This window comes from Malaclemys terrapin, chromosome 8 (genome assembly GCF_027887155.1).
Source record: "Malaclemys terrapin pileata isolate rMalTer1 chromosome 8, rMalTer1.hap1, whole genome shotgun sequence".
Classification (NCBI taxonomy): domain Eukaryota; kingdom Metazoa; phylum Chordata; order Testudines; family Emydidae; genus Malaclemys; species Malaclemys terrapin.
Window position 1 is genome coordinate 37021632 of NC_071512.1, and position 26050 is coordinate 37047681.

A 26050-nucleotide genomic window follows, 5' to 3' on the forward strand; every position below is an offset into this window, starting at 1 on the left:
CCCATCATATTGTATGTATAATTGGGGTTATTTTTTCCAATGTACATTACTTTACATTTATTCACATTAAATTTCATTTGCCATTTTGTTTCCCAATGACTTAGTTTTGTGAGATCTTTTTGAAGTTCTTCACAGTCTGCTTTGGTCTTAACTATCTAGAGCAGTTTTGAGCTACTATAAGGTGGGTGCAAAACTGGTTGGAAAACGGTTCCCAGAGAGTAGTTATCAGTGGTTCAGTCATGCTGGAAGGGCATAACGAGCAGGGTCTTGCAGGGATCAGTGTGGGTCCGGTTGTGTTCAATATCTTCATAAATGATTTAGATAATGGCATAGAGAGTACACTTATAAAGTTTGAGGATGATACTAAGCTGGAGGGGTTGCAAGTGCTTTGGCAGATAGGATTAAAATACAAAATGATTTGAAGAAATGGTCTGAAGTAAATAGGATGACATTCAATAAGGACAAATGCAAAGTACTCCACTTAGAAAGGAACAATCAGTCGCACTCGTACAAAATGAGAAATGACTGATTAGGAAGGAGTACTGCAGAAAAGGATCTGGGGGTCATAGTGGACCACAGGCTAAATATGAATCAACAGTGTAACACTGTTGTGGGGGGGGAAAGCAAACATGAGTCTGGGATGTATTAGCAGGAGTATTGTAAACAATACTCCGCGCTGATTAGGCCTCAACTGGAGTAGTGTGTCCAGGTCTTGGGGGGGGGGAGTGGGGTGCCACATTACAGGAAAGATGTGGACAAATTGGAGAAAGTCCAGAGGAGAGCAACAAAAATGATTAAAGGTCTAGCTATTTACGTTACTAAAGCCACAACCGTTTCACTAAAATGATCAGACCACACATTTGCCAGTTAAATGTGTGATAAGCAAACGCAATGTGACAAATGACCAAAATGTGTAATATCTGTTATGTGCTGAGTGTTACGCCATCAGTAAAGATATTTTCTTGCTGAGTCAATATTTTTAAAAAGAAAACTTAGTTCCTGTTTTTGTCACTTGCAACCAACCCACATGTATCCTCAGCAGAGTTTGAGCTCTGGACTTTCAGATCACTAGTTGAGACCTCTACCACTTGAGATACAGTAATAGCTATTCTCTGTTTATATCAGCCACTGGAAAGGGAATGATACCCACTTTCCCAGTGGGTTTCACAGTTATTAGCTCAGAAGTAATAGAATGCTGGAAATCAGGACTCCTGGATTTTATTTTCACCTCTGGGAGAGGAGTGGGATCTAATGGTTAAAGTAGTGGTTATAGATGGCCTAGCTAAGCACTTAGATTTGGCAGATTTTATTCTGAGCAGCAGTGTGTCTGCATGTCCTCATGGAACATAGCCACTATTTTGTTAAAACAATCATACTTCTCTCAATTTTTAAATGTGACACAAGCCATCAAAATGTGACCCGTGAAAAATTCTATGGATGAGATTGGGTTCTGTGCCTGATGCTGCTAAAAGTGACCTTTGGCAACCTATATTATCTTATTCGTAAAATTACCTGTGTGATACTTGAGAAACAAGGTGGGTGGAGTACTACCTTTTATGGACAAATTTCTATTGGTGAAAGACTAGCTTTCAAGCTTACACACAGCTCTTCACATCTGGGAAAGGTAGTCAGTGTCAGCAAAATACAAGGTGGAACAGACTATTTAGCATAAGTAGTTCACCTCAAATAGTCTCTTCCAATACAGGTTAAGTGGCCAGTTGAAACCTCTGCAGTTATAGGACAAAAAGAGGGGTTAATGGGTTACAGATTGTTGTAATAAGCCACAAATCCAGTGTCTGTAAGTCCATGATTTTTAGTCTATAGCAAGCTTCCAGGCTCGTATTTTGAAGGTGTGCAGGGTTCCTTTGAGGCTGAGGATTGAGAGGTCAGATAAGGAGTGATCGCTTTGTGAAAAGTATTCTCCCACAGGTAATATGATGTAATTGTCTTTTATTATTTTTTTGAGAGTTCATGGTGATTGTCCTGTTTCACCCACATAATTGTTATTGGGGAATAAAGAGTACATCTGCACAGCAAGTAAACACCTATGGCTGGCCCATGTCAGCTGACTTGGGCTTGCGGAGTTGTAAAATTGCTGTGTAGGTGACCAGGCTCTGGGACCCCACAAGCAGGGAGGGCTCCAGGGCCTGGGCTCTAGGCCAAGCCCAAATGTCTGCACAGCAGTTTTTAGCCCCGCGAGCCTGAGATAGCTCACCCAGGCCAACTGTGGCCTTGCCACAGGTCTTTCATTCCAGCATAGATATGTACCCTTAGTGCATTGGGTGAAGTACACCACATGTTGTGATAGGTATGTGTAGGACTCATGGACCTTGTAAGCTGTGTTGTGGCAGGATTTTGGTCATCGTAGCAGGAGAGATACTTCTGCGGATTTTGCATCTGTGACAACAGGATTTGGTGCTGCTTTGAGTTGGTATGGCTTGGTTTTTGGGGAACTTGCTGCTGCTTCTGATGAAGCTGGAGGAGTTGGGGGGCTTATTTGAAGGCCAAAAGAGGTGGCTTGAGAAAGATTTTCCAATATGTGGTCCGTGTCAAGTATGGGTTGTAATTACTTAATGATACACCCTCTGGGTTCCAGTGTGGGGTGATAGGTGACAACTAGGGGGCTGTGGTTGGAGGGCTTTTCCATATTGAAGCAGGTAATCTGAGGTATTTGAGTGGCCTGTTCCATGCTGCAATCTACTTCTCTGGTGAAATGTCCTAGTGTTTTAAGCGTGGTAAGCTGTGTATCCTGGACTTTCTCCTTGGTGCATATTCCATGGTATCAGAGTGTTTGGCTGCATAAAACTGATTTCTTGGTGTGTTCGGTGTGGCTACTGGATCTGTGAAAGTAAGTGTGGTGATCTGTGGTTTTTTTGTACATAGCTGTCTCTAAAGTTCCATTGTTGAAGCTGATCGTGGTGTCCAGGAAGTTTGATGCTGATATGGGAGTGCTCTCGAGAGAGCTGAATGAATGGATGGGTAGTGGTGGTTGGAGTTGTGGTGAAAATCTATAAGGAAGTTTAGCTCATCTGTCCAGAAGATAAAAACATAATTGATGTATTTCAGGTATAGCATTGGTTTTGTGGTGCATTTGTCCAGGAATTCTTCCTCAAGGTAGCCCATGAAGAGAGGTTGGCATGCTGGGGAGCCATTGTGGTACCCATGGCTGTTCTCATTGTTTGGATAAGATGTTGAATATAAAATTGATATAGGTGAGGATGAAATGGATGAGTTTGGCAATGTTTGAGATGGATATGTGAGTGTTGTCGATTGTCTTGTAGATATTCAAGGCAGGCAGCAGTGCCATCACTGAGAGAGATGTTTGTATATAGGGAGGTGACATCCATAGTGGCAAGGATGGTGTTCTGAGGGAGGTTGTTAATGTTTAGAGTTTCTGGAGGAAACTGGTTGTGTGCTGGAGGACGCTGACCCTTTATGTGATCAGTAGCTTGAGAATGGTTTCTATGAGTCCTAATATTGCTTCATTAAGAGCGCCAAGGTTAGTTATGATGGGTCTCCTGGATTCCCATGTTTGTGTATCTTGGGAAACATATAGAAAGTTTGTGGGGGACAAGGTTGTTAGAGTTTCTCTTGGAGTTGAGCAAGGAAGGATTTGATGATATCCTTAGATTCCTGGGTTGTCTCTGAGCTCTTTATAGTAGGTGGTGTCAAAGAGTTGTAGGCTTTGTTAACATAGTCATCACAGTTGAGGACTGTGATGGGATCCCCATTGTCTGCTGATTTAATTGCTATCTGGTGGTGGATTTCAGAGATTATATAGCTGTTTTCTTGGCAGTGGTGGTGGGAGTGTATGGTGGATGTGATGTTTAGGGATTTTAATCAATCAGTGTAATCAAGTGTGTGATTTTGTCTGTGGTGGGGTGTTGTCAGATTATTCTTTTTTCTTATGACTGTTGGTGGGGAGGTGGTAGTTCTGGGTGATATTGTTGTGAAAGAATTCTTTGAGGTGGAATCAGTGAAAGAATTCTAGTTCTCCACATATTGCATCTTTACCCTGATATAACGCTGTCCTCGGGAGCCAAAAAATCTTGCCGTGTTATAGGGGAACCACGTTATATCTAACTTGCTTTCATCCCCCAGAGCGCTGTTTTACCGCGTTCTATCCGAATTCACGTTATATCGGGGTAGAGGTGTAGTATGATAGGTTCTGTGATGGGGAAGAAGTTCGGTCCCTTGGAGAGTACAGTTATTTCGGCTCTGGTTACAGGTAGTCTTAATAAATTGATGTTGGGTTGTCATGGGATGTCCGTGTGATGGGTCCTGGTGCCGTGGTTTCTCCCAGAGGTGGTGGTCTGTGGTTTGTGAAGTTGTTGCAGTTGGTTCCACTTTGCTTTTGTGTTGGATGGCTGTCATCAGATTTTTGTAATAGCTGTTTTTGGTTTCTTGCATGATCTCCAGGTAGGTTTCCTGATTTCGTCCCTCCTCCCCCCATCTCTGTGTGGGAGTATGTGATGATTTCTTGTTTGAGGTGGTCTCTTACGGAGTATGAGAGTTGCAGGAGATGGTTCCTCAATTTTTTTGAGTCCTCCTACAGAGCTGCTCGGCATATTTGGAGTTGTATGTAGTGGTTAGAGGGTTATAGATGGTGAGTCCTCTGGAGATGTTTTGTTTCTTGCATTTGCTCAGGAAGTAACTGTTTTGCTTCCTTTTTTTTCCATGTTGTGGAGTTTCCCTTTCAAATGGCAGAATTGAATATTCTCCATTGTTGCTTGCAGTATTGTAGCCATGTTCGTCCCAGGATATTAGCAAGACAAGGTGGGTGAGATAATCTTTTATTGTACCAGTTTCTGTTGGTGTGAGAGGCAAGCTTCTGACTTTACGCAAAGCTGTTCCTTCAAGTCTGGGAAAGGTACTCAGTGTCACAGCTTGATTGTTTATTTCCTGAGAGTATGAGTATGGATATGAGGCCTGCTGGTTCAAAATTAAGGACTGAAAATCACAGAAATACAAACAATAGTGAGTGGCAAATGAGATTTTTATCTCCTGGCTCCTAACTCAGTTTACCTTCCACTAAGCCAAAAGTGCATTTTGTTGGAGATCTCTTCTCCTCCTAAACTGAGATCTTGATTTAGCTGAAATGCAGTACATTTGAGAGTCAGCCTCTTGACTCTCATTTCCAATGGGACTGAAGTCATAGGTTGCCCTCAGGGAAGATGCTGGCCCATATTCTTTATGATTTAGTAAGGAGAGTTAGGGAACAGCAGCCAAGATTTCTGGGGAGAAGATATAAGCTGCATTGCTGTGGTCTCTGTAGCCAGTGTAGTTCTGCGCCTTCAGCAGAGACTACACTGTTCTGTAGAACTGTGGTTGGCAGGTGCAGCATTAGGGAGGATCCCCTGGAATGTGGGCACTTCTGTGGTGGAGTTCAGGAGGGTGGGTAAAGAGAGACCTGCAAGTAGCATAACATCCATCCTTCCTTTTCATCTCAAACGCTCACGCTTCCTCCAAACCATGGTATGCTTGCATTTAAAAACCTAGGAAATTCTATAAACACTATGTTTTAAAAGGGAGTAGGGTTGGTTAACTGATAGCTTGGCATTTCCTTACCCTTTAGGGTCTGGGTTGAGTGGCTAAGGGACACCTCTTAATCATACCCTAGTGCTTACACAGGTTTTCACTGACAGGTTCTGCACCATCACAGGGAAATTCTTTTTGCTTCCAATTGATAAGAAAACATACTACACATTAATTTCCCTCACACCATAAAGTAAATCCTTAATATCAACCTTATGTTTTCCTTAAACATCACACTGCACACTAAACCTTTGTATATATGTCAACCTGAGTTCTTGCTAACATTGTGTAGGTTGTAAGTAGGGCTTTGCATTATACAGTGAGGGAGATTAATGTGATGCTTTCAGTGTGAGGGACTGAAAAGTAATCGTGGTTTTTTTGGTGCTGGTTCTAGACTATCTGGAGAAGACGATAGAGGATCCAAGGTTATTAGTAAGAATGTTCATGTTGTCTCTGTAACAAAAGAACTATAAGAGTGCGCCCAAAACACTGAAACTGAATTATTGCAGTCATATTTTTGCCTGTGCTAGGTCAGTCTGTACTTATTCCAATGGTGCAGAATATGTGGTGACTGGGTGTGACTAAGAAAGCATCTGGTAATTTGCATCAGTGGATATCGTGTGTAACTTCCACTAGCCACATGAGTTTGGGTGGCTTAGGTTGAGGCTATGATGGTGAAGAATTGCATTACTTGGTTTAAAGACTAGTTTTGTCCTCCTCAGGCTAATTCAGCTGGTGATGCTGACCAACTGAAATTGTAATCACCAGGTCTTCACGGCCAAGTATTAATTTTATTTATAGAATAAGATCCGTGAGTTCTTCTTTTTCCTTCCGCAGGACAAGCAGGAGGACTTAAAGAAGACTATTTTGGAGGGCATAGAGACGGCCAAGCATCAGGTGAGGTTGGCCTTTGATGCTTGTAAGCTAAAACCTCAAAAATAGATGTTCACAGCAAGCATGGCTTACGGCATCTAGATTTCATCAGAGGTGCAAAGACTTGCTATGTAGCATATTAAATCTCCATCATTGCTCTACTTTTTTGGTTTCTTTCTCTGCAGTCCTTTGGCTTGTTTTCTAATCCCTTTCTTTCTTAATTACTACCCTACTCCCTCCCTGTATAGGAAAGGGTCATTTTATTAAATCAGCTTTTCACAAATAGTGGCTACAATAAACTCTTTACAAATAAATCACCATATCTCTATAGGGTCTCATAGTCTTCAGTTCTCTTAACCAGAAATCCATTTGGGTTTTAATCTGTGTTTTGTATCCACCTCATGAAATTTGTCTGTAGAGGACATGTTACTAACTTTTTTATAACTTTGAGTCTTGTGATCAGAGTTTAGTCTTGAGAATATTATAAAAAGGGGAACAAAATTAATAAAAAAAAACTCACTCCAAATTTTCAGTAGGGGAGGAAGGACAAGAAAATGTTCAAAATAGTTTTACTTAGAAATTCTTCAGAACAGTGCAGTAAAATATTTGCCCTCAGAGGACTTGAGTTTTTAGCATTTTCAGGGTAATTAGAACCCTCATAAATCAAAGGGTCTTGTTACAAAAGAATTTAAGAGATATCTGGTTCCATTCCTTATCAGATCCAGAATAAAATCCAAATCTTGTAACGAACATGTTATGTAGTTATATGTCTAATGATGGATATCTCTTTGAAGTTTGAACACAGAAGTCCATTAGAGCTCTTGAGAGAATATTTGTTTCATATTTATCCAGGAATAATTAAATTGGAGAGAGTTCAAGTAAGAGCCAAGTGAATATCATATAGTGATGGACTATGGTCTATTTAGCATAATAAAGAGAAGGGTGACTTGATCAGTCTATAAGTACCTACATGAGGAACAAAAATTTGTTAATGACCTCTTCAGTCTAGCAAAGATATAATAAGATTCAATGGCTGAAAGTTTAAATCAGTGTACAAATTTTTAAGTGAAGGTAATTTACCAGGCAATTTTTGAATTAAGATTGGATGTTTTTCTAAAATAAATGTTCTAGTTCAAACAGGAATTAATTCAAGGAAGTCACAGGCTTTATTACATGGGAGATCAGACTAGTTTATCACATTGACTCTTCTGGTGTTGTAATCTCTTATAACATAGCTACAGTCTAAATGTGGATGTTTCATTAATTTAATGATTGGCTAGTCAAGGATATCTTTTTCAGAAGGCCAACAAAATTATTTTACCAAATTATTGAAATCACAAAGTCTTGGTTTGGAATTTATATTGGCCCTGTTAGACACTTGATATAAAACCTCTCTTATAACAGCCTAAGAAACTGAGGATGAAGTATCAAGGATAAGGGTGATATCAGCAACAATAATAAATATTTGGCCTATTGTTGCCAAGTCCTTGGAGTTTACTGATAATACACCACAGTTTCTCAACCTATGTCTAGATAACTCTAAGTAGTATCTGGTGTAGACAAGGTTTTATTGGTCAGTAGATCACTTCCTATAGAGTTCACATAAAATGCTATGTTGGCTTTTATAAAGTACAAAATGACAGCTCAGTCACCAGTAAAATGGTTTGATAATACTTCACGTCCCAGCCCATAGTGGAGCAATGGGCTGATTTAAAAAAAAAAAAACACATTCCTGCCCTGTTCTAAATTGTTTCTTAGGACCTTGCATTTTTCAGAGACTGTCTGTGGCAGTAGCTTTACTTGTAGAAGCTATGTGTTTCAGCTGCTCATTACTGATCCTTTCTACGACAGATTATAAAGAAATGAGGTGATTTTTGAATGTGCACCCAAAATTCCTTCCAGAGATTCTATCTGGCTTCTGTCTTGGGTTAATATTTTCATCTACAGTCATTTCTATCCCCATGGCTCCTTGCTCCATTAATATTAAAATGAATTATATAAGATGGATTTTCTGACTAATTCAGTTGTATAACTTCTCTTGACAAAAGTAGGTTGAGAATCTACAGAAAAATAACTCATAATTTCTCTTTATTTTTGTCTGGCCATGTTAAAGCCTGTTGTGTTAATAGACATTGGTAATGAAAGCCAGTGTTGCAGTTTGAAATCTGTAAATCCAGCTACAGGAGTCTCACTGCAGATTTATCAAGCATCAATGTGCGCTGCCTTTTAAGGTTTGGCCCACTGTCTAGATGCTGCATTGGCAATTCTGCAACACCTTTCTGAGAAGATTCTCTTAAGGAGTGTCATCTTTGGCATTACTTTGTCTTGTATTCATCACTGGGACACATCAAGATGGAAATGCTATTTTAAATGCTTTGTGCTGTAATCAATTTCCTGAGGGCTTTTTTACATCCTTTGAGCTAGTTTTGTGGGATAAAACTAATGTAGGTCAGTTATTTCTAGCACATGTGAGAACCCTAGCCTCATCATGCTCTGTATCTTGTCACTCTATTTTGTTCTGTTTGAATTCTTATTACTTTTCTCATTTAAAAAAAATACCCGTTTTGCTTTTCCAGTAGGATATTTTTTTGATTTTACCCATTTGTTTTACTCCATTGTATGTTGCTTAAGATTCCAATAAGACACTTATGATTGCATCCCTCTTTCTCTTTACTCACCAAAGTATGGATTTGTCCAGGGGGAGTAATTACATATTGGAGCTGCTATCTGATAGGTATTTGTAACCTACTCAAATTCACCTCCCTTTGAAGTTAGGATTCATTCTTTAGGTAGTTAAGGGCTTCAATATTTAAAGCCTTGTATCAAAATAAACAGGCTATTGTTATTGAAACTGTTATAGATTATGTAAGCTCCCTGATAGCCCATGTCTATTACTCCAAATAGAATGCAGCGTTGTAGCCGTGTTGGTGCCAGGATATTAGTGAATCATGGTGCATGAGGTAATATCTTTTATTGGACCAACTTCTGTTAGTGAGAGACAAACTTTTGAGCTACACAGAGCTCTTCCATTTCTGGATGGGTGTCTATCACAAACCACAGCAATCAGACACACATTTGGCAGTCTCAGAGGGAAGACTAGGGACTGAATGGGCATAGAATGTAGACTGCCTTCTCTCCCCTGGAGGTGACCATTCTCTGTTCTGGCTTGACCCATATATTGGGGACTATGTGGGCAATGCTTCTGCTGCTGCTATACCTTTGCTATGGCTAAATAGAGGGCTGACGTTTCTACTGATGGCTGGCATCTTATAACTGCATTAAATTAAGTTAAAAAATAAAATGGTGCATGCAGTGTTGGGTTTTCTGATAGAAAAGATGTTGTCAAAGTGGAGTTAAATGGGAAGAGCAACCGAAATGAGTAAGGAGTGACTACTGAAGAAATACAATAGATAAAATGAGTAGTTTGGCCAGATGGAAGGTGTGTGTGTGTTTGGTGCTGCAAGTATTTGAAGTTTGTAAACACTAAGGAGGATCAGGATTTGATTGCTTGAGGAAGTGGGGATTAATCAAACCAGTACATATAGAATAATTGCATGAAATTTAAGTAAAGGACAACTTAGCATGGACATCAAGAAGTTTCCCCAGCAGTGAGATCTCTTAGACTCCCAAGCAAAGTACCAATCGTCTGTTGCTAACCATCTTAAACGAAACAAGACACTTGAATATACTACAGGACGCAAACTTGCACTGTCTTGGGTTAACTGGAATTTTCCAACTCCAACTTATTTATTTCTGAGTTCTTTGATTTTCATAGTATGGGGATTTTGAAACCTTGCGTCAGGAATTGAGTTTGGACAACACGGTTTCTGCTCATATATTGAAGTTTTGTGTATTTTAATAAATAGTGCATTGCATCCCAAAGTGCTTTTTAAAATATCTTCAGCATCCCAAAGTGTTTTTTAAAATATCTTCACACAGTACAAATCAAATGAGTTCTGCATGTGGAATGGAGGGGCAGCTGCTAATTGCATAACAGTTGGAGGAGGGAAAAATTGAGGCCAAAGCACCAGGGCAAACCCCAAATCTTAAAGAATATACTATTGGTCCTTGCATATGCATGCAGAGCATGCATTACTTTGTGTGTTAAGGTCTCATAGAAAAGAGCCTTCCACAATAAACTCCGTGGAACTCAGTGTCTCTGTCTAAATAATAAAGGACTGAGTAAATCTGTTTATAAATTGACTCTGGTAGTCGGAGGGAGTTCAGGTGTTTTCTGACTTTAGAATCAAATCTCTACGGCTTCCTCTCTTGCTGTATAGTATTGCACATGGATTATATGTATGTAGCAATAGTGTCATGCAAAATAAATTAGAGGATCAAGACGCAGCACACAGAGAACAAACGCATCTTAAAGCAATGTACAATAAAACTATTGTCTCATAAGAAAAATCTGTGCCAGACTGCTTCTGCCCTTTTTCAAGTGGTGAGAGGAGACAAGCTCAGTTTTTTAGACTCTTCATAATAGCACTTGACTGATTTGGACCACTAAACTTCTCAACAGGTTTGGATTTGCCATCACTAAAGATTCCCCTTCTCAAAAGCATAACCAAATGGTTAACTTTCACTAGACACCTGCAACCTAGCAATGGGGATGTACAGGATTTTCGGTCAATTGAAGGAAATAGGCGGGGTTGGATTCAACTGTCATAAATTCAGCATTAAGCCTTCTCAATCTCAGTAAATAGAACAAGAAAGGGGAGGTACTTCTGTTTTTAATCATCTCCGCTATCAGATATTCAGAGAATAATGAAGTTAAACAGTGAATTAGAGATTATTTCCCTATAATCTATTTAAATAAAATTCCTAACACATTACTGAGTTTTATTTTGAAGGGCACATGTACACACACTCATGGACAGGACACTTAATCCCCTTGCGGTGTGGGATGGGTCCCCTTCACTTGATAGCACTCTTTGTGGTGTCAGTCATTCCTGTGTAACTGGCTGGTTCTTTTCCCACTGGCTTGTATTATCTCAAGGGTAGAAAGGGTTGATTACTAACTTCCACATTCACTTCTCTTGTCAGTTTTCTGAGTATCTACAGTGTCTTTTCCAAAATCTTTCATATCACTCATGCTTTAACTTGGTCTGCTCATGTTAAACTTCAGTTTTCGGAGACAGTGTCTGATGGCTCTGAAGAGAATGTCTCACCATTGACCTTCAGATTGTTCCTCTGTCGTCTTTGCAACTCCATGTTCTCTAATTCTTCTTTTCAGAGACCAGTTACCCTCTCATTATGGCTCATAAGGCTATTTGATGCCATTTTTGTTGCATATAATTGATTTTTGTCTGATTTGTGGGTGGTAAGAATCCAATTTCAACATATTACAATTCAGAAGATTCAGATGTTGGCTATTCTCCATATGGTGGCTTAGCTAACAGATTTCTCCATTCTTGTATCACCATATGATTGTGTTCTCAATGTTCTTTTGCTGAGAAATGGCAGCTTTTTGAACAGAGTGTATTGGAGAAAATTTGATGCAAATGATTTGTTTGGAGGTAATGAAACTGAACGAAGCTAGAAGTCAGGAAACTTTCCATTGAAATCTATGAAATTGTGAGGGTGGTGATGTGGTCTTAGTGACCTTTTCCAATGTAATTCACTAACCAAGTAGATTCATTGGGACCTTTTCGAAAAATTAGCTGAAAATACACTGGTGGGGATTTATACCGAATATTCATTAAAATTAATAGAGCAGTCTAAATCCCTAAGCTGAAAATTTCAGCCACTAAGACTCTTGGTTGATATGTTTTGCCAATATTTATAACATTTTTTTAATGCACTTTTTTATAACAGGAGCATGAATCTGAAGGTGGAAGGACACCGCTAATGAAGGCTGCAAGAGCTGGTCATTTATGCACTGTACAGTTTCTTATTAGCAAAGGTAAAATATTAGTACCAACTTCAGTGTCTGAAATGTCACTTAACAGTTCTATTAAATTTTTGTGTTATGGCTTTAATTCCTACTAGAATAGAAATTTTCCTTATGTCATGTATTAGGTTTACGGGTTATGTGGTAAGTGCTCATTTGTGGCGAGATGATTTTAATTTCAGTTAACGCACATTATACAGGTGATTGCTCACTTTTGAGTACAGAAATACTTCATCGAAAATACTTTCCACCAAATTGTGCAGATTAGTAAGGCAAAAATGTCAGTCAGTACATGGTTAGATAGTATTTCTAGCATTTTATTCTAAAAATGTTTTGCAGTCAACTCTTGCCCGGGAGTACTCCTGGTTTAAAAAATAAATAAATAGCCCCTTACTATGAAAGGATTGTGATTCTTCCTTGGAATATAAAAATAAATCTTAAAATAACTGTTAGAAGTGTGTGAATATCCTCCCTTTGCTCACTTTAGGGTGACCAGACAGCAAATGTGAAAAATCGGGACAGTGGGTGAGGGGTAATAGGAGCCTATATAAAAGAGAGCCCCAAATATTGGGACTGTCCCTATAAAATCAGGACATCTGGTCACGCTAGCTTACTTGCACTGCAGTATGACTGTACATCTTTTTATGAAAGGATTAGGAATCTAGATGCAAACTCAGTTTATCTAAGAAATTATCCTATTTTTACTTCTGAAATGTCTTTGCCATTATGTTATCCTCGTTCTAATTTTTTTATTGTAATTAACTTGCATCCTAGATCTGAAATTCTATAATAGATACACACTCAAAGTCAGAAAATACACCAGGTTTGTTGTTTAGAATTTAAACATGAAGAAATTCCTGCTAATTCTGCATAAGCTGTTTTCTTCATAGGTGCCAATGTTAATAGGGCTACTGCTAATAATGACCACACAGTGGTGTCATTGGCATGTGCGGGGGGCCACCTTGCGGTTGTTGAGCTCCTCCTGGCTCATGGTGCAGACCCTACTCATCGACTTAAGGTATTCAATTTAAATTACTCATTGTGATTCTAATATACTCACCTCTCATAATTGCTTATCCTTATACATTACTTGAAACTAAAATACTGCAGAGTTGACTTTGATTAAAAGGCAAGGCTGGACAATTTTAAACTTAATTTCACAGAAAAAATCTCTTCTTTTTTATATATCACAGAGGCTAAAAGAACTCCCCTTACTGTTGCATTTTCTGTCTCCAAACTCTCACCCCAGGATGGCTCAACGATGCTCATTGAAGCTGCCAAGGGTGGACATACAAATGTTGTTTCTTACTTACTGGATTACCCAAACAATGTTCTCTCAGTTCCTACTGCAGACATGTCTCAGCTCACACCACCTTCTCAGGATCAGTCTCAGGTAAGATATAAAAGTATAATTAAACATACATTTCCACAACAGAAAATAAAACTTTCTAGTAATTTTTTCTTTTAACATTTAATAAATGCAAACAAAGTTTAGTTGAAGTAAAATAAAGATCAGTGACATTGATTTTTCTACGTTACATATTTAGAAACGCTTATCGAAGGGGGGCACGAATGAAGCTTTGTTTACCTAGGAGTTCCTGAAAAATACACATGTATATTGTCCATCTTACTTTTAATAATTTCTGTTCCCTAATAAGCCAGTCCAGATACAGCATTTCTAAGCAACTGTTGCACTTGATTGAAGTTACTCAGCCTTTACCCTCTTGCCTCAGCACTCCTAAAGCCACGTGATAATACACTGGAAACACTGATGCTTGTTTTCCTTAAGTATTGGTATCTTGTGTGAAGTGAAAGGCAGCTTATTTCATGTACCTGGGATTTTCAAAGTGGCCCAAGGGAACTAGATTTTCAGTGGGAGTTGGCCACCAAACTCCCTAAGAATCTTTGGAAAACCCCAGTCTACAAAGAGAACCAAGAATTAGTTGATAGAATACAGTTAGGAAAATAAAAGATGCAGATAAAATGTAGTTATATTCAGAGTTTAAAAAACTGCATATATAATGTCTAGGCTAATACTGTGTTCTCAGTACTTCCAAAAACTGGCAAGCTAACATGAAGTAGTTTAAAAGGCAAGAGTTTTTATTTGAAGAAAGCCACCCAAGTGCTGTGACTGCACTGGTTACTACATATACAAGTACACTGTATGATGAAGTTTCACTGAGCAATGTCTGCCCTCAGTAATGACTCTCATATTAAGTGGAGGTGGTCACTTTATAAAATTTGATAGCTTCTATTTAAAAAAAAAAAATTCCCAACAGTGTTTGGCAGGATCTAATAGGCCAGTAAAGTACTACTTTGGACCAACAAGTGAAGAATTACAACTCCAATTGGAAATATTGTGTAGCAGTTCCTTACTAAAACAACAAGGAGTCTGGTGGCACCTTAAAGACTAACAGATTTATTTGGGCATAAGCTTTCGTGAGTAAAAACCTCACTTCTTCGGATGCATCAGTTCCTTACTGTTTTTCACATGCCCCCTTTCCTGCATATGATTTGAAAAGGAGGTAACTAATGAAATTCTGATCTGTGGGCTTGTACTGGATACAAGCTATCTGTGTGCCTAATTTCCTAACCTTTTTTGGGGCTACTGGGGCCTTTATACTTCTCAAAATCCTTGGGACTCCCCAACTCATGAGGCAGTTTATTTCCCATCTTTCTGGGTATGAAATATTGGATAGGACAAGAACAAGTAAATGCAGTTACTTAACCACTTTGGAGGTAGAAGAGGGGAAAGAGTATGGTAACTTTGCAGTTAGTATATTAAAGATGAAACGTTACTTTTGGAAGTTGGTATGTTAAGGGATAACATGCAGTGCACAGTTAGAGGCTGAGTGGAAGGGAATGTGGTGCAAACAGATGTGCTTCTGGATTAATTTATGAAACTCTTATCCATTGAAAACTAAAACTGAGACAAGTTCTTTCTGAGTTGATTTTTTAGGTTCCACGTGTACCAATGCATGCACTTGCCATGGTTGTACCTCCCCAGGAACCTGATAGAGCTCCTCAAGAGAATTCTCCTCCACTCTTGGGAGTACAGAAAGGTCAGTATGTGGCCACTTGAAAGTATCTTGTTTTAGCATCTTGCAGGATTGAGGGAAGCTTTATTATAGTACTTCTAAAACTAATGTATAGGTCAGTCCTCACTTCATCAATCCTTAAACACTTGTAATACAGGTGTAGTTCTACCGGGAGCATAACGTTCTCTGTAATGTGTAATTCATATTTATTATTTCATTGTGTAGTATAGAACATTAACATTGGTTACTGATCACGCTTATTGAAAAAATTACTTGAAGAAAATGATCAATTATTGAATTTCCATTTGAACAGTTTATTAGTGTGGGTGCGACTTAACAAAGACTACTGTACACTGATCATTCTAAATTAGTTGTAATTCTTCTCCATATACTCATTGCATCAGCCCATTTTCTGTTTAAACTAGTGACATGAGTTATGTATTGCCAAAACAATTAACTGCAAAGCTACTTGTAGGAGATTCCTGATAATGCCCAGTTTAAGTTACGGTTATGTCAGGGTTTTCATCATAAGCAACTCTAAACTCATTTTCACCAAGAAAATGGTATTTTCAATAGCTAAATGGCAAATTTCATGGGTCATCCTTTTGGAAATGGATTCTGCATTGAGATCTTTGTTTCTGTTAAGCTAGTTCAGTGAGAGAAAAGCATCTCTTGTGGAGAGCTCCAGATGGAGGTTCTTCAGGCCTAATAGCTCTAGAGTTATTTTTTTGGGGAGGTAGGGGGAGTTTGGGAAAGGATTTTAAAATATCAAAATAGGAATGCTAAAGTTGCAGTAGATGGGAATCATATTGACTAGGCATTAGTCTTGTTTAATTTTTGAGTGTAAGAAGGAGCTCAGTACCCCAATGACAGATACAACACATGAAACTTGACTAGAATAAAAATGTAAAAACTAAGATTGAATATGCCACCCTAATTCTCCATTCTGTGCAAATGTGATATGTATTGATTATCTTTATATAACATTATTTCTCAAATACAACTTATCATAGTGTTTTTTTCCTACTACTTTAGACATATGTATAGCAGATCTGGCCTAGTGGATTGAGACCAGACTGGGCTTCAGGAGACCTGGGTTTTCTTCCCAGCTTTGCCACTGGCATGTTGGGTGACTTTGGGCAAGTCATGTCCCCTCTCTGTGACTCAGTTTCACCATCTGTAAAATAGGGACCTCCTTTGTAAAGCACTTTAAGATCTGATGATGAAAAGCACAGTATAATAGCTAGGAGGCATTATCCTTACTATTTACGATGTCTGAGTCTATAAGTATATACTGGCATAGATAAATTTACAGCTAAATTAAGTATTAATGATCAGTGGTACTTCAGTGATAAATATTTCTCTAAAAACATCACCAATCCTCTTAACTGGCATATGGAAACACATTTTTGCATCTGATGGAGAGTTTGGTTTCATTTTAATTATCTGAGAAATTAAATACATTGATAATATACTGATTCAGAGCAGTACTATATAGGCTTCACTTCTCTGCACAACCTTTATAAACGAAATTTGGATGCAATTTGAGTATAGATCACATGAGAAAATAAAAATTAGTTATGCTCATACAAAACATGGTGGGAGGCGGGGGAGGAGAAGCATATTGTCAATGCATCTCAAGTATTTCTCTGAGCAGCAGCAGCATGTTGCTGGGATTGCTGTTCAGAAGTGTATTGGTCCCTAAAAGAAAACCTGCAATTTTTAGAGAAATACTTCATAGGTTCTGATTAAACTAAAGTACATAATATCTTTGAGGAGAAAATATACTTTAAAATGAACATAGCATGTGTAACCTCTTAGGTGTATTTAAGGTTGTAGAAAAAAATATTTTGTGTTAAGTGGTATGTGGTCATATAAATAGGCTATCCTGCATATATACAGTATTTAGCTCTTGTATAGCAGGGTAGAGTAAGAGTTGTGTATTAATCTATAACATTTAACTTCCTAACTTTTGACAGATATGTAACGTTAATGTTACATTTACATTTTTTGTGTGTGTGGATTCTTTTGCTGGGGGGCAGGCAGTGCATTTGTAGTAAAGGGTACAATCAGAGGCATACTCATTATTCCTGTGAAGAAAAATCAAGTCAAGCTTTTAGGTCACAACATTCACTCGCAATAGGAAAATACATTTTTATCCAAAAAGCTTTGACTAGGTCTCTAACAAGGTTTACACAAACTCTAAACCAGCTACTTCAAAATGAGAGGGGTGTGGTTTTTCTCATTTGTATATCTACTAACTCCAGGTCTACGCATTTTTTAGAATCAATGTATTAAACTTTTGCAGCAAATATAATAGCAACACTTTTCATAATGAGGAGTTAGTAAATTAAATATTGAACTAGTGAAATCAAATTATTCACTGTCTTTTAGGCTTGAAGTGGACTCTTACTAGGAGTAAGAGTTAAAAAGCAGTTTGATTTAGGTCTCAATGGCAGATTACCAGGTTAGAGATGTAGGAGAAGAGTAAGGTTTAGCATGTAGTAACCATTGTATAATTAAATTATTTTGACAAATATCAAATTGTAACAGCAATAATTAGGAGAAAATTAACACAGGTGAAAAAAAGTGAGAACTGGCAAAAAGGAAATAGCATACTTATCTGAACATTTTCCATGTCAGGGTAGAAACTTGATGAGCAAGAATGTAAAGAATAATCTAGTGGAGTGAAAAGGAAGGGTCCACAATCTTCAGAGGAGTACCTGCTATAGCTTTAAATAGATATGGTGATAGGTGCATTAGAAATATTTAGATCAATTTTTTGAGAACTAATTAAGGTTACGGTCAAAAATTAGTTATAAGCCCTATTTTCATCCCTTTTAAGTTTTGAAGAGGAAATATTTGGGACTGAATTTTTATAGGTGGTATTGGGCTGAAAGACAATCATTTTTACTTAGTTTGAAGAAAGCATTAGAAATCAAAGAATTTGGGAAAAATTACATATTACTACTTTTAGTCTCTTTGGGTGTCTATTACTCATCTAATTTACCCACATAAAACTTGAACTGCAATTTTTAATTCCTGGTGCAAAGGAGCCATTTCAAATGTTGAAGTACAAGAGTTTCTGTGAGCTGTAGTACATTGGTTGATGTCTGCCACTGTCCTCAACCGTATGGAATGAGAACTGCATAGTGGTAATAAGCAATACTGACACAACCAGAGGAGGTTTTCCTTTAGCTACAGTGGTGGGGACTGTACATCTGGAGTTGAAGGACCCACACTGTAACCATGTATCATCTTAAGTCATCACTGGCCATGGTGTATGGTGCAGTGATGACTGTGAAATCCTAGGTGGTCATGGATCTGTTACACAATGAATGGCAGGCTATGCATGTGGTGATGATGCAGAATTGTAGTAACTTGCTATGCTGCCCTCTGGACTAGTCTTGCAAAATTGTCATGAATGTTTATCTGGCTGATAAACTATTGACTCTAATTCTGACTTTGATGGAAAAAATAACTAGTTTCTTCCCTCATCAAAAAATACTGTCCTGCAGTAAGGAGGCAGATAAAATTTGGCCAGGCTGACCTAATGGGGGATCTTTTAATAGTCTTTAACAGTAGTTTATTTAGTACCTTTTAGTAAACAACTGTTTTCCTGACACAGTGTCAGGATTAAGTCTACTAGATATTCTGTTTTAGCCCAGAAAACTTTCCATTCATTCCCCTGCAAATGTAACCTATTAGTCTCATTATACATGTACTGTCGTATAGTCTGCACCAGCTGTCCATCCCCAGCAGATGTAATTTTCAACCTCACAATATATGCACCTAAGCCTCCTTTCGTTATTTTACGTGCACACTTTTTAAAACAAAGGTAATTTCCTCTTCCCACTTGCAAAAAAGTTAATTTAATGTTAAATTATTGCCACTTTATAAAAAGCTGTCAGAGGATGCTATAGTTCAAAAAAAATCCTAGCAAAATTTAGAAAAAGATACAAAGCTGTCAATTTGATCATTAGTCTGTTAGTTAATTTATAAATGCAACCTAATGTTTGAGAAAGGGACCTTTAAATTCTCTTTTGTACTTTAAATATTATTCATAGAACAAAAATATGCTAAGTTAATTTTCCATGGAATATAGTCCATGAATGTCACCCTTTATAGATTTTCAAATTTTAATTTAAAAATGTAAATTATGATTTTTTTTTAAACGATACACCAAGAATATGTACATGTAGTTCTTGGAAAAGCAAATTTCTTAGCTTTAAAAAAAATGAAAATATTTCAATTCACTCTAGTACTAAACATTTTTTTAAAGTTATTAATAAATTTGAAATTAAATTCTATTTTTGAATTTGAATTGGCAACTATGTAGGCTTTTGCTAAGTAAAAGTTCCACTTTATAAATATGTAGTTTGGAATTATTGCAGTTACAAATTAAGTTTGTCAATATTAATATTAAACTGAGAATATCCAGACTTATCAGTGTTTTATCACTATCCTATTGTTTTTTGAGATGGGAAATGGTTTAGCAACTTTCACTGGATTCTCATATGCTCTTGATCAGTGAGAATAGGAGGGGGACAGCAGAATGCTGTATAAGACAAGTAGTCTTCCACCAACGTTTCTGTATTAAATTAGAGGAATGCTACAAACAGCTATAGCAATGTATATTCTCTCTTCCTGAAGCTACATGCCACTAGCAGATACTACTTTTTTGAAAGTCAAGAAATTGAGCTGAAGCTACATATATATCTATACTTTGACCACTATCTGCTTTTCTTTCCCGGAGACAGCTTCACATCCACGCACTGTAAAATCATCAAGAGTTCTTTATAAGCCTCTTATCCTCATACTGTGCTAACCATCCAACCCTGTATGCAGGCCTTCCCAGCCAGAATCTCCTCTGATTTATTCTCCTATTGCAGTGGAGTTACACTAGTATCTCCTCTTTTACATTGCACAGAGATCTATCTAATCCATCCACAATCCCAGTGTAGTTGAGACCACCATTTTGACAACTTACATTTTACATATATTCCATCATCATTCATCCCAATTCTTAATACCAACAGAGGCAACAACTTACACTTTTATTTGCACTCCATAGATGCTAGAAATACCACTATTCTTAGCTCAATTGCCTTTTTGTTTGAGACCCCACCAACCACATATAAGCTAGATATTCACCCTTGTCCCGTCCACTGTGTGCATACTAGTCATAGATCCAGAGTCCTCACGTATTAAAACAAGTTGGCAGGGGTCTAGCCTGTTTAGTTCACATAGGCATCCGGAGAAGTAATATATTTGGTAGGCAAAATATTGTATGACTGCCACCTTAAATTACCTTCCATTTGGCTTTAAATACATGTTGATCAGAATTATTCAGCTTTAACACTTTAAAAGTGAGTTAAGAAAATATCTATTTTTTTGTGTCCAGCTAATCTTTCGTTGCCAAAAGTGTAAACACATACTTGTTACTAATGTACAGAGTAGAACCTATAGTTTATAGATTCCAGGTTTATAAATAAAAGAATTAATTTAGGAAAATAATCAGAGTAAAGAAATGAAGAAGGAGACTGACAAGTTTTTTTATATATTTATAAGCAAAACTACATTGTAATTTAAATTCTGTAGTCAATTCTATTACATTTGTGTAATTGGTAAATTACTAGTATGCATTCTGTGGGGGTCTCACTGGCGTAACAATTAAGAGTGAAAGATAAGCCCATCAAAATACACAACTAACTGGGATAAAATGTTTGACAGTTTTGTCTCCCTCTGTGGTAAGGGATCAAGGATATAGGTGAGAGTAGTGTATTAGTTAGGAGCTCTATGTGGAAAAATTGTGTAGGCTCTTAACCATTTTTCTCTTCACTATATTTCTGAAAATTTGCCAAAGGTGTCCATGTAGCTAAGTAATCTGTACTGTATATTTTGACACAAGTGTAATTGGTCCAATTCCATTATCACCATGACTTTGAGCTGAGTTCCTTAATAAACTGAACCTCAGCATTATGTGGGATTTTCATAAGTGCTCCGTTTTGGCCTCCCTCTGTTTCCTTTTAAGTCAGTGAGAGTTTTATCACTGAAGTCAATGGGCACAGAGTCCGGCAAGTGCTGAGTGCATTTGAAAATCCAACCCTAAACCTTGGAGACTTTGAATCAGACTAGATTTTTAAATCTTGCAAAATCAGAGGACGGATATCAGAGGCTATTCTGTGAAGAAGCCATTAAATAAATTTTTAAAATAATAAACTATGGTTTTATGCCCTCTGAAGTCTGGTCATGCTGAGAAATGGACTGAATCTGACTCTTTATCCTTCTGTAATTATGTTCTAGTTAATATTGAGCATCTAGATGGTACAGGGATTGACAGTGTATAAATGCAAACATTGTCCAGTAGGTATTTGATCCAGTGAGGAAATATTTCTTAGAGGGTATTTTGTCATTCATGCTGGGTTGAGTTCTGATTTATGCAATGATTTCAGTAAGTCAGTAGAAAACTAGCTAGAGTTTTTGGAAATCTGTCTTTAACTGCTGTTAATTGGATGGGTGGAAACAAAATCCCAGAATCTTTTGAAACTCAGCAGTTGGTCTTCTAACTTCTGACTTGCTTAAGGGCAAAGTGATGTTGCACAAGGCTGCCAAGTTGAGAGCTGATCTGGAATATGAACAGATTAGCTAGAAATTACACTTCAATCCCAGGCTATCCCTCTAAAATGACTGATCTTTATAAAGTTAGACAGATAATAGAAACCCAGCCTTTTAGCACTAAGGCAAAAATTCTTGTTCTAGAGCAGTGGTTTTTAAACTGGGTATCTGGATCAAAGATGTTTGTGACACAATGGTGAAGAGTAAAGCATTACACTCTAAAGCATTTTTTTGACCAACTAAAATTTCAATCTTACTGTGTCAGATGTTTCTTTGGGGTAAATATTACCGTGCTCAAACTTACAGATGTTACCAGGGTCCCTGCTATTTCTGTAAAACACTAGGCTGCTATTTAGGTAAGCAAAAAATACAAATCTTAGAGATGTCATTAATATTCCAAAAATCTCTCTCAAAAAATGGAGATGGTTCTAGAGCTTGGACTTTGAAACAGCAGCATGGGGAGAGATCTATCATCCATTGTAAAAGGAGACAAATTGATTTCTCTGGGCTTATCTACACTTACAACACACAACGCTGCTGTAGCGCTTACTGAAGATGCTACCTACGTTGACCGGAGAGCTTCTCCTGACAGCATAGGTACTCCACCTCGTGAGAGGCAGTAGCTATATCAATGAGAGAAGCTCTCCTGTCCACATAGTGCTGTCTATAACAGAAGTTAGGTCGGTATAACTTTGTCACTCAAAGTGAAGTTTGTAGTGTAGACCACGGCTCAATGTAGGGAATGGCATACAGATCAAAAGTCAGAATTTCAGGAATTTGCCATTAGTCAGGTATGAAACAATAGGGATGGAAGATTGTCCTGAATTTCTTGATGGAAATCAAGTCTGTGAAGACAGCATCCATGTTTTGCACCAATTTATGTTTGGAGTGTTGAGCTGTAGGAAATCTGTAAAAGAATTGCAAGCTAAATGAGAGGAGAGAGGGATATAAATGAGTTTCAGAACAGTCAAGGTATTGTGTTCAATACTTTGGAGTTGTAAGGTAGATTTATATACCTGGGAGATCTGGGGGTAAAACCAAACAGGTTACTTATGAGTAAATAAGATTTAAATAAAGGAAATAAAGAGTTGGTAAGGAGTACTCTATCAGTTTGAATTCCAGTTTGGGATATATTGAGTTTGGGGGAAATAACATAAGATCTGGGATTTGAAGCAGGTAAAAGTTAAGGCAAGGGCTGAAGCAATGACTTTTGTATCCTTTGCATACAAGTGGTAATCAAAGTTGAATTCTCGAAGAATAGGTTCAAGAGTGGGATGTGGGGTAGGACTGGGTCCTGGAGAAAACCATAGTGAGGAAAGGTCTAAGTAGTGTAGAGCAAATGATGTTACCAGTTGCAAAAAAGAAACTAGCAAATAGTTAGGCATCCTTTTTTTAAATATTTATTCTTCTGTTGCTTTTCTTACTTCCACTTTCTTACTATTTGAGCATGTAGACTGAGCAACTTTCTCCCATGTCACTTGAGATTACCTAATAGTCATTGACATTTTTGTCTAGCAACAATTGAGATTTCAGTGGCCCTGAACCTTAGTTCCATGCTAAACAAGTCTTGTAAAGAGCAACCGAAAACAGTTGCTGGGGAGATGAGATTTTTTAAAATTTTCCCAACTTTCTCTTTGCAGCAGATGTTGCAGTGCTGACTTTACAAATTATATTGGTAGTACTAAAGTCAGTCTTGTGTTACTATCTATATTGCATCATAGTCTGACTATAAAGTCAGATCTCAGATGCACAAGTGTGGACACTTATCAGATTACAGCTGTTCTTAGTATGCATATTTTTAAAATAACTTACAATGACTGATATTGTAAAACTAAAAAAATAGCAATATAAACATAAGTTTTTATAATATGGGAATAAAATTTACAAGTAAGGGATCATGCAAACAAATTACCCCAATTATAGTGACTGTGCTAACTAACCTTTAAAATTCTAATGATTTTATTCAAATAATTAAACAATACAACACATTAATGCAACTTAAATAAGGCACTTTGAGTACTTAAGTGGTTCTTTGTGATATGAATAAACTATTGCACAATTATTACTTGGGTTTTGTTTTTACAGCCATGAATTAGCATACATAGTGTGTGTTCAAAATTGTAACCACTCTTGTTCAGCAACCCGTCATACGAATCTGCACGTTAAAGCTTCCCAAATAAATTGACATTAACCAATTGAATTTTTATTACTCTTTGTACCAAGGTGTCAGATGTCCACTGATGTCTGTTAAAAATTAATCTTAAAAAGGAAAAGAAAATTTTAAAGGCTTGTCTTAATTTTAGATTGCCTGGTATTTGAGGTTTAAGCCCTGTTGAATCTGTATTTCAGGAGTCAAAGTGTGTAACATTGCCTTGATTTTAGGCATCTACTATATGGGTAGGTGCAATGGGTTTAGTTATATACCAAGGAGATCTGAAAATCTGCTTATTTCAAATGTGATTTCTTTGAATGAAGACTTCCTCCCTCAGTCCATCTCTTTTTCTTTCATTTGATGCTGTAGTGTTAATGTTACATTTGATATCCGAGTCTTAAATAATGGCATTGTCACAAGTATAACTGAATGTGGCCTCCTGTAGAACTTCATTCTGGGAACCATGAAATCCATCATAACTTTGACCATTTGGGCTCTGCTGTTAGGAGCAAACACTTATGGCTGTGCTCAACTGATACAGTTTGTAGAACTTTGCAGTTAGGTCTCTTAAAGTGTGAAGTGAATTTTAGATTATCCCAGAAAAACAAATTTTAGATACTAATTTTTAAATATTTGAAGATTATAGTTACTAACGAACACTATTTTGATTTACAATGTAAATTTTCAGTCTTGATAAACAAGCTTAAGGTTCAAACACTAATTTTCATTCTTCCCTCTTACCCCCCTCCTATCATTGACAAGATTACAGGCACTGATCTTTACTGTCCTGGAGGAAGTTTTGTAATATCCTGAAAACTGAACCCGCCCACTAATTAGAGACTGGTGACTAAACACCTCCATGCTCTCATAATTGCTGATGGAAAATATGTATCTCATTACCCTCCACATATTGTCCACAATACAATGCCCAGATCTGTCCAACAGCATACTGTGAGCTGGATTCATCTTCCCTATAATGGTTAGAGACTGGATGCTCTGGATTCAGGCCACAGATCAGTTTTTCCCGTATTCTCTTTGCGCAGATTTAAAGGACTCTATACACATTGCAGGATGGGCCTAAGAGCCTCCTATACCTGATATAAACCAGAAGGGTCAGGTCTTTGTACAAGACTATACTAATGCTGTTAGAATCCATGTATTTTTAGAATCTTTTCATGTGAGGCTTGTTTTCTCCACGAGTAGGCGGATAAAGTTAATATTGATGTTAACCTTAACTGTTTCCAGATTTTATGATCTGGTTTTGTTAAACTGCAACTTCACTTTCCTGAGGGGATAGCATTAGCTATCGGGGAGAGGCTGTCTGAGCCCCCTTTCTAGAAAAATCCAGAGAGGACAATAAAATAATCTTGGGAATTATGAGGAGGCAGCTCAGCATCTAATACCTTTAGTTTCTCAGCAAGAGACTTCAAGGAAAAAGATTCTTGTGGGGCTAGATTTATTAAACCTTCATCAGAGTAACATCTTAATTTGACAAAGTTGATGACTGACAACAAATTTGATATTTTCTTTCCTTATTCCTGTATGTATTTTAATCACAATACAAGAAATAACTTTAAATATATCTTCAGTGACCATAAATATAACTTCTGGGTTAGTATAGCTAGAAAACTTAAAGGTACCAAAGTTTAAGAATATTTTAAAATTAATTGATCCTTCTGTACAATCTTAAAGGTATACTGCAGTGCAAAACCAAAAACTGAGTTAAACGCATTTCTGTGCTAAGTGTCCCCACTAACCAACCCAAATTAAGTTTTTTCTAACTCTTTATAAGATTTTCCACTTCATTGAATTTCTCTTGGTACTTCTGATTCAGTGAATATAACAGAGTAGAACGTTGGGGCTAGGAATTTGCTATTGCTATCAATTTTATTTGGAAAGCACTCAAATATGATGGTAATAGTACAAAACCCTAGGATGGGT

The 26050-nt window shown here is 37.4% G+C and overlaps 1 protein-coding gene across 14 annotated transcripts in view; it reads left to right on the forward strand.

The window, feature by feature from the left end:
- Positions 1 to 26050, forward strand: part of ANKHD1 (ankyrin repeat and KH domain containing 1) — a 199674-nt gene that overhangs the window by 118731 nt on the left and 54893 nt on the right. For 8 of the 14 annotated variants that reach the window (XM_054038708.1, XM_054038713.1, XM_054038711.1 and 5 more), the window contains exons 11-15: positions 6373 to 6432; positions 12226 to 12313; positions 13192 to 13319; positions 13551 to 13694; positions 15261 to 15363. In XM_054038708.1, the coding sequence (XP_053894683.1) occupies positions 6373 to 6432; positions 12226 to 12313; positions 13192 to 13319; positions 13551 to 13694; positions 15261 to 15363 (523 nt within the window). Of the gene's footprint in view, positions 1 to 6372; positions 6450 to 12225; positions 12314 to 13191; positions 13320 to 13550; positions 13695 to 15260; positions 15364 to 26050 lie in introns of those variants that run through there. The other 6 variants (XM_054038712.1, XM_054038720.1, XM_054038719.1 and 3 more) reach the window with 2 other exon arrangements.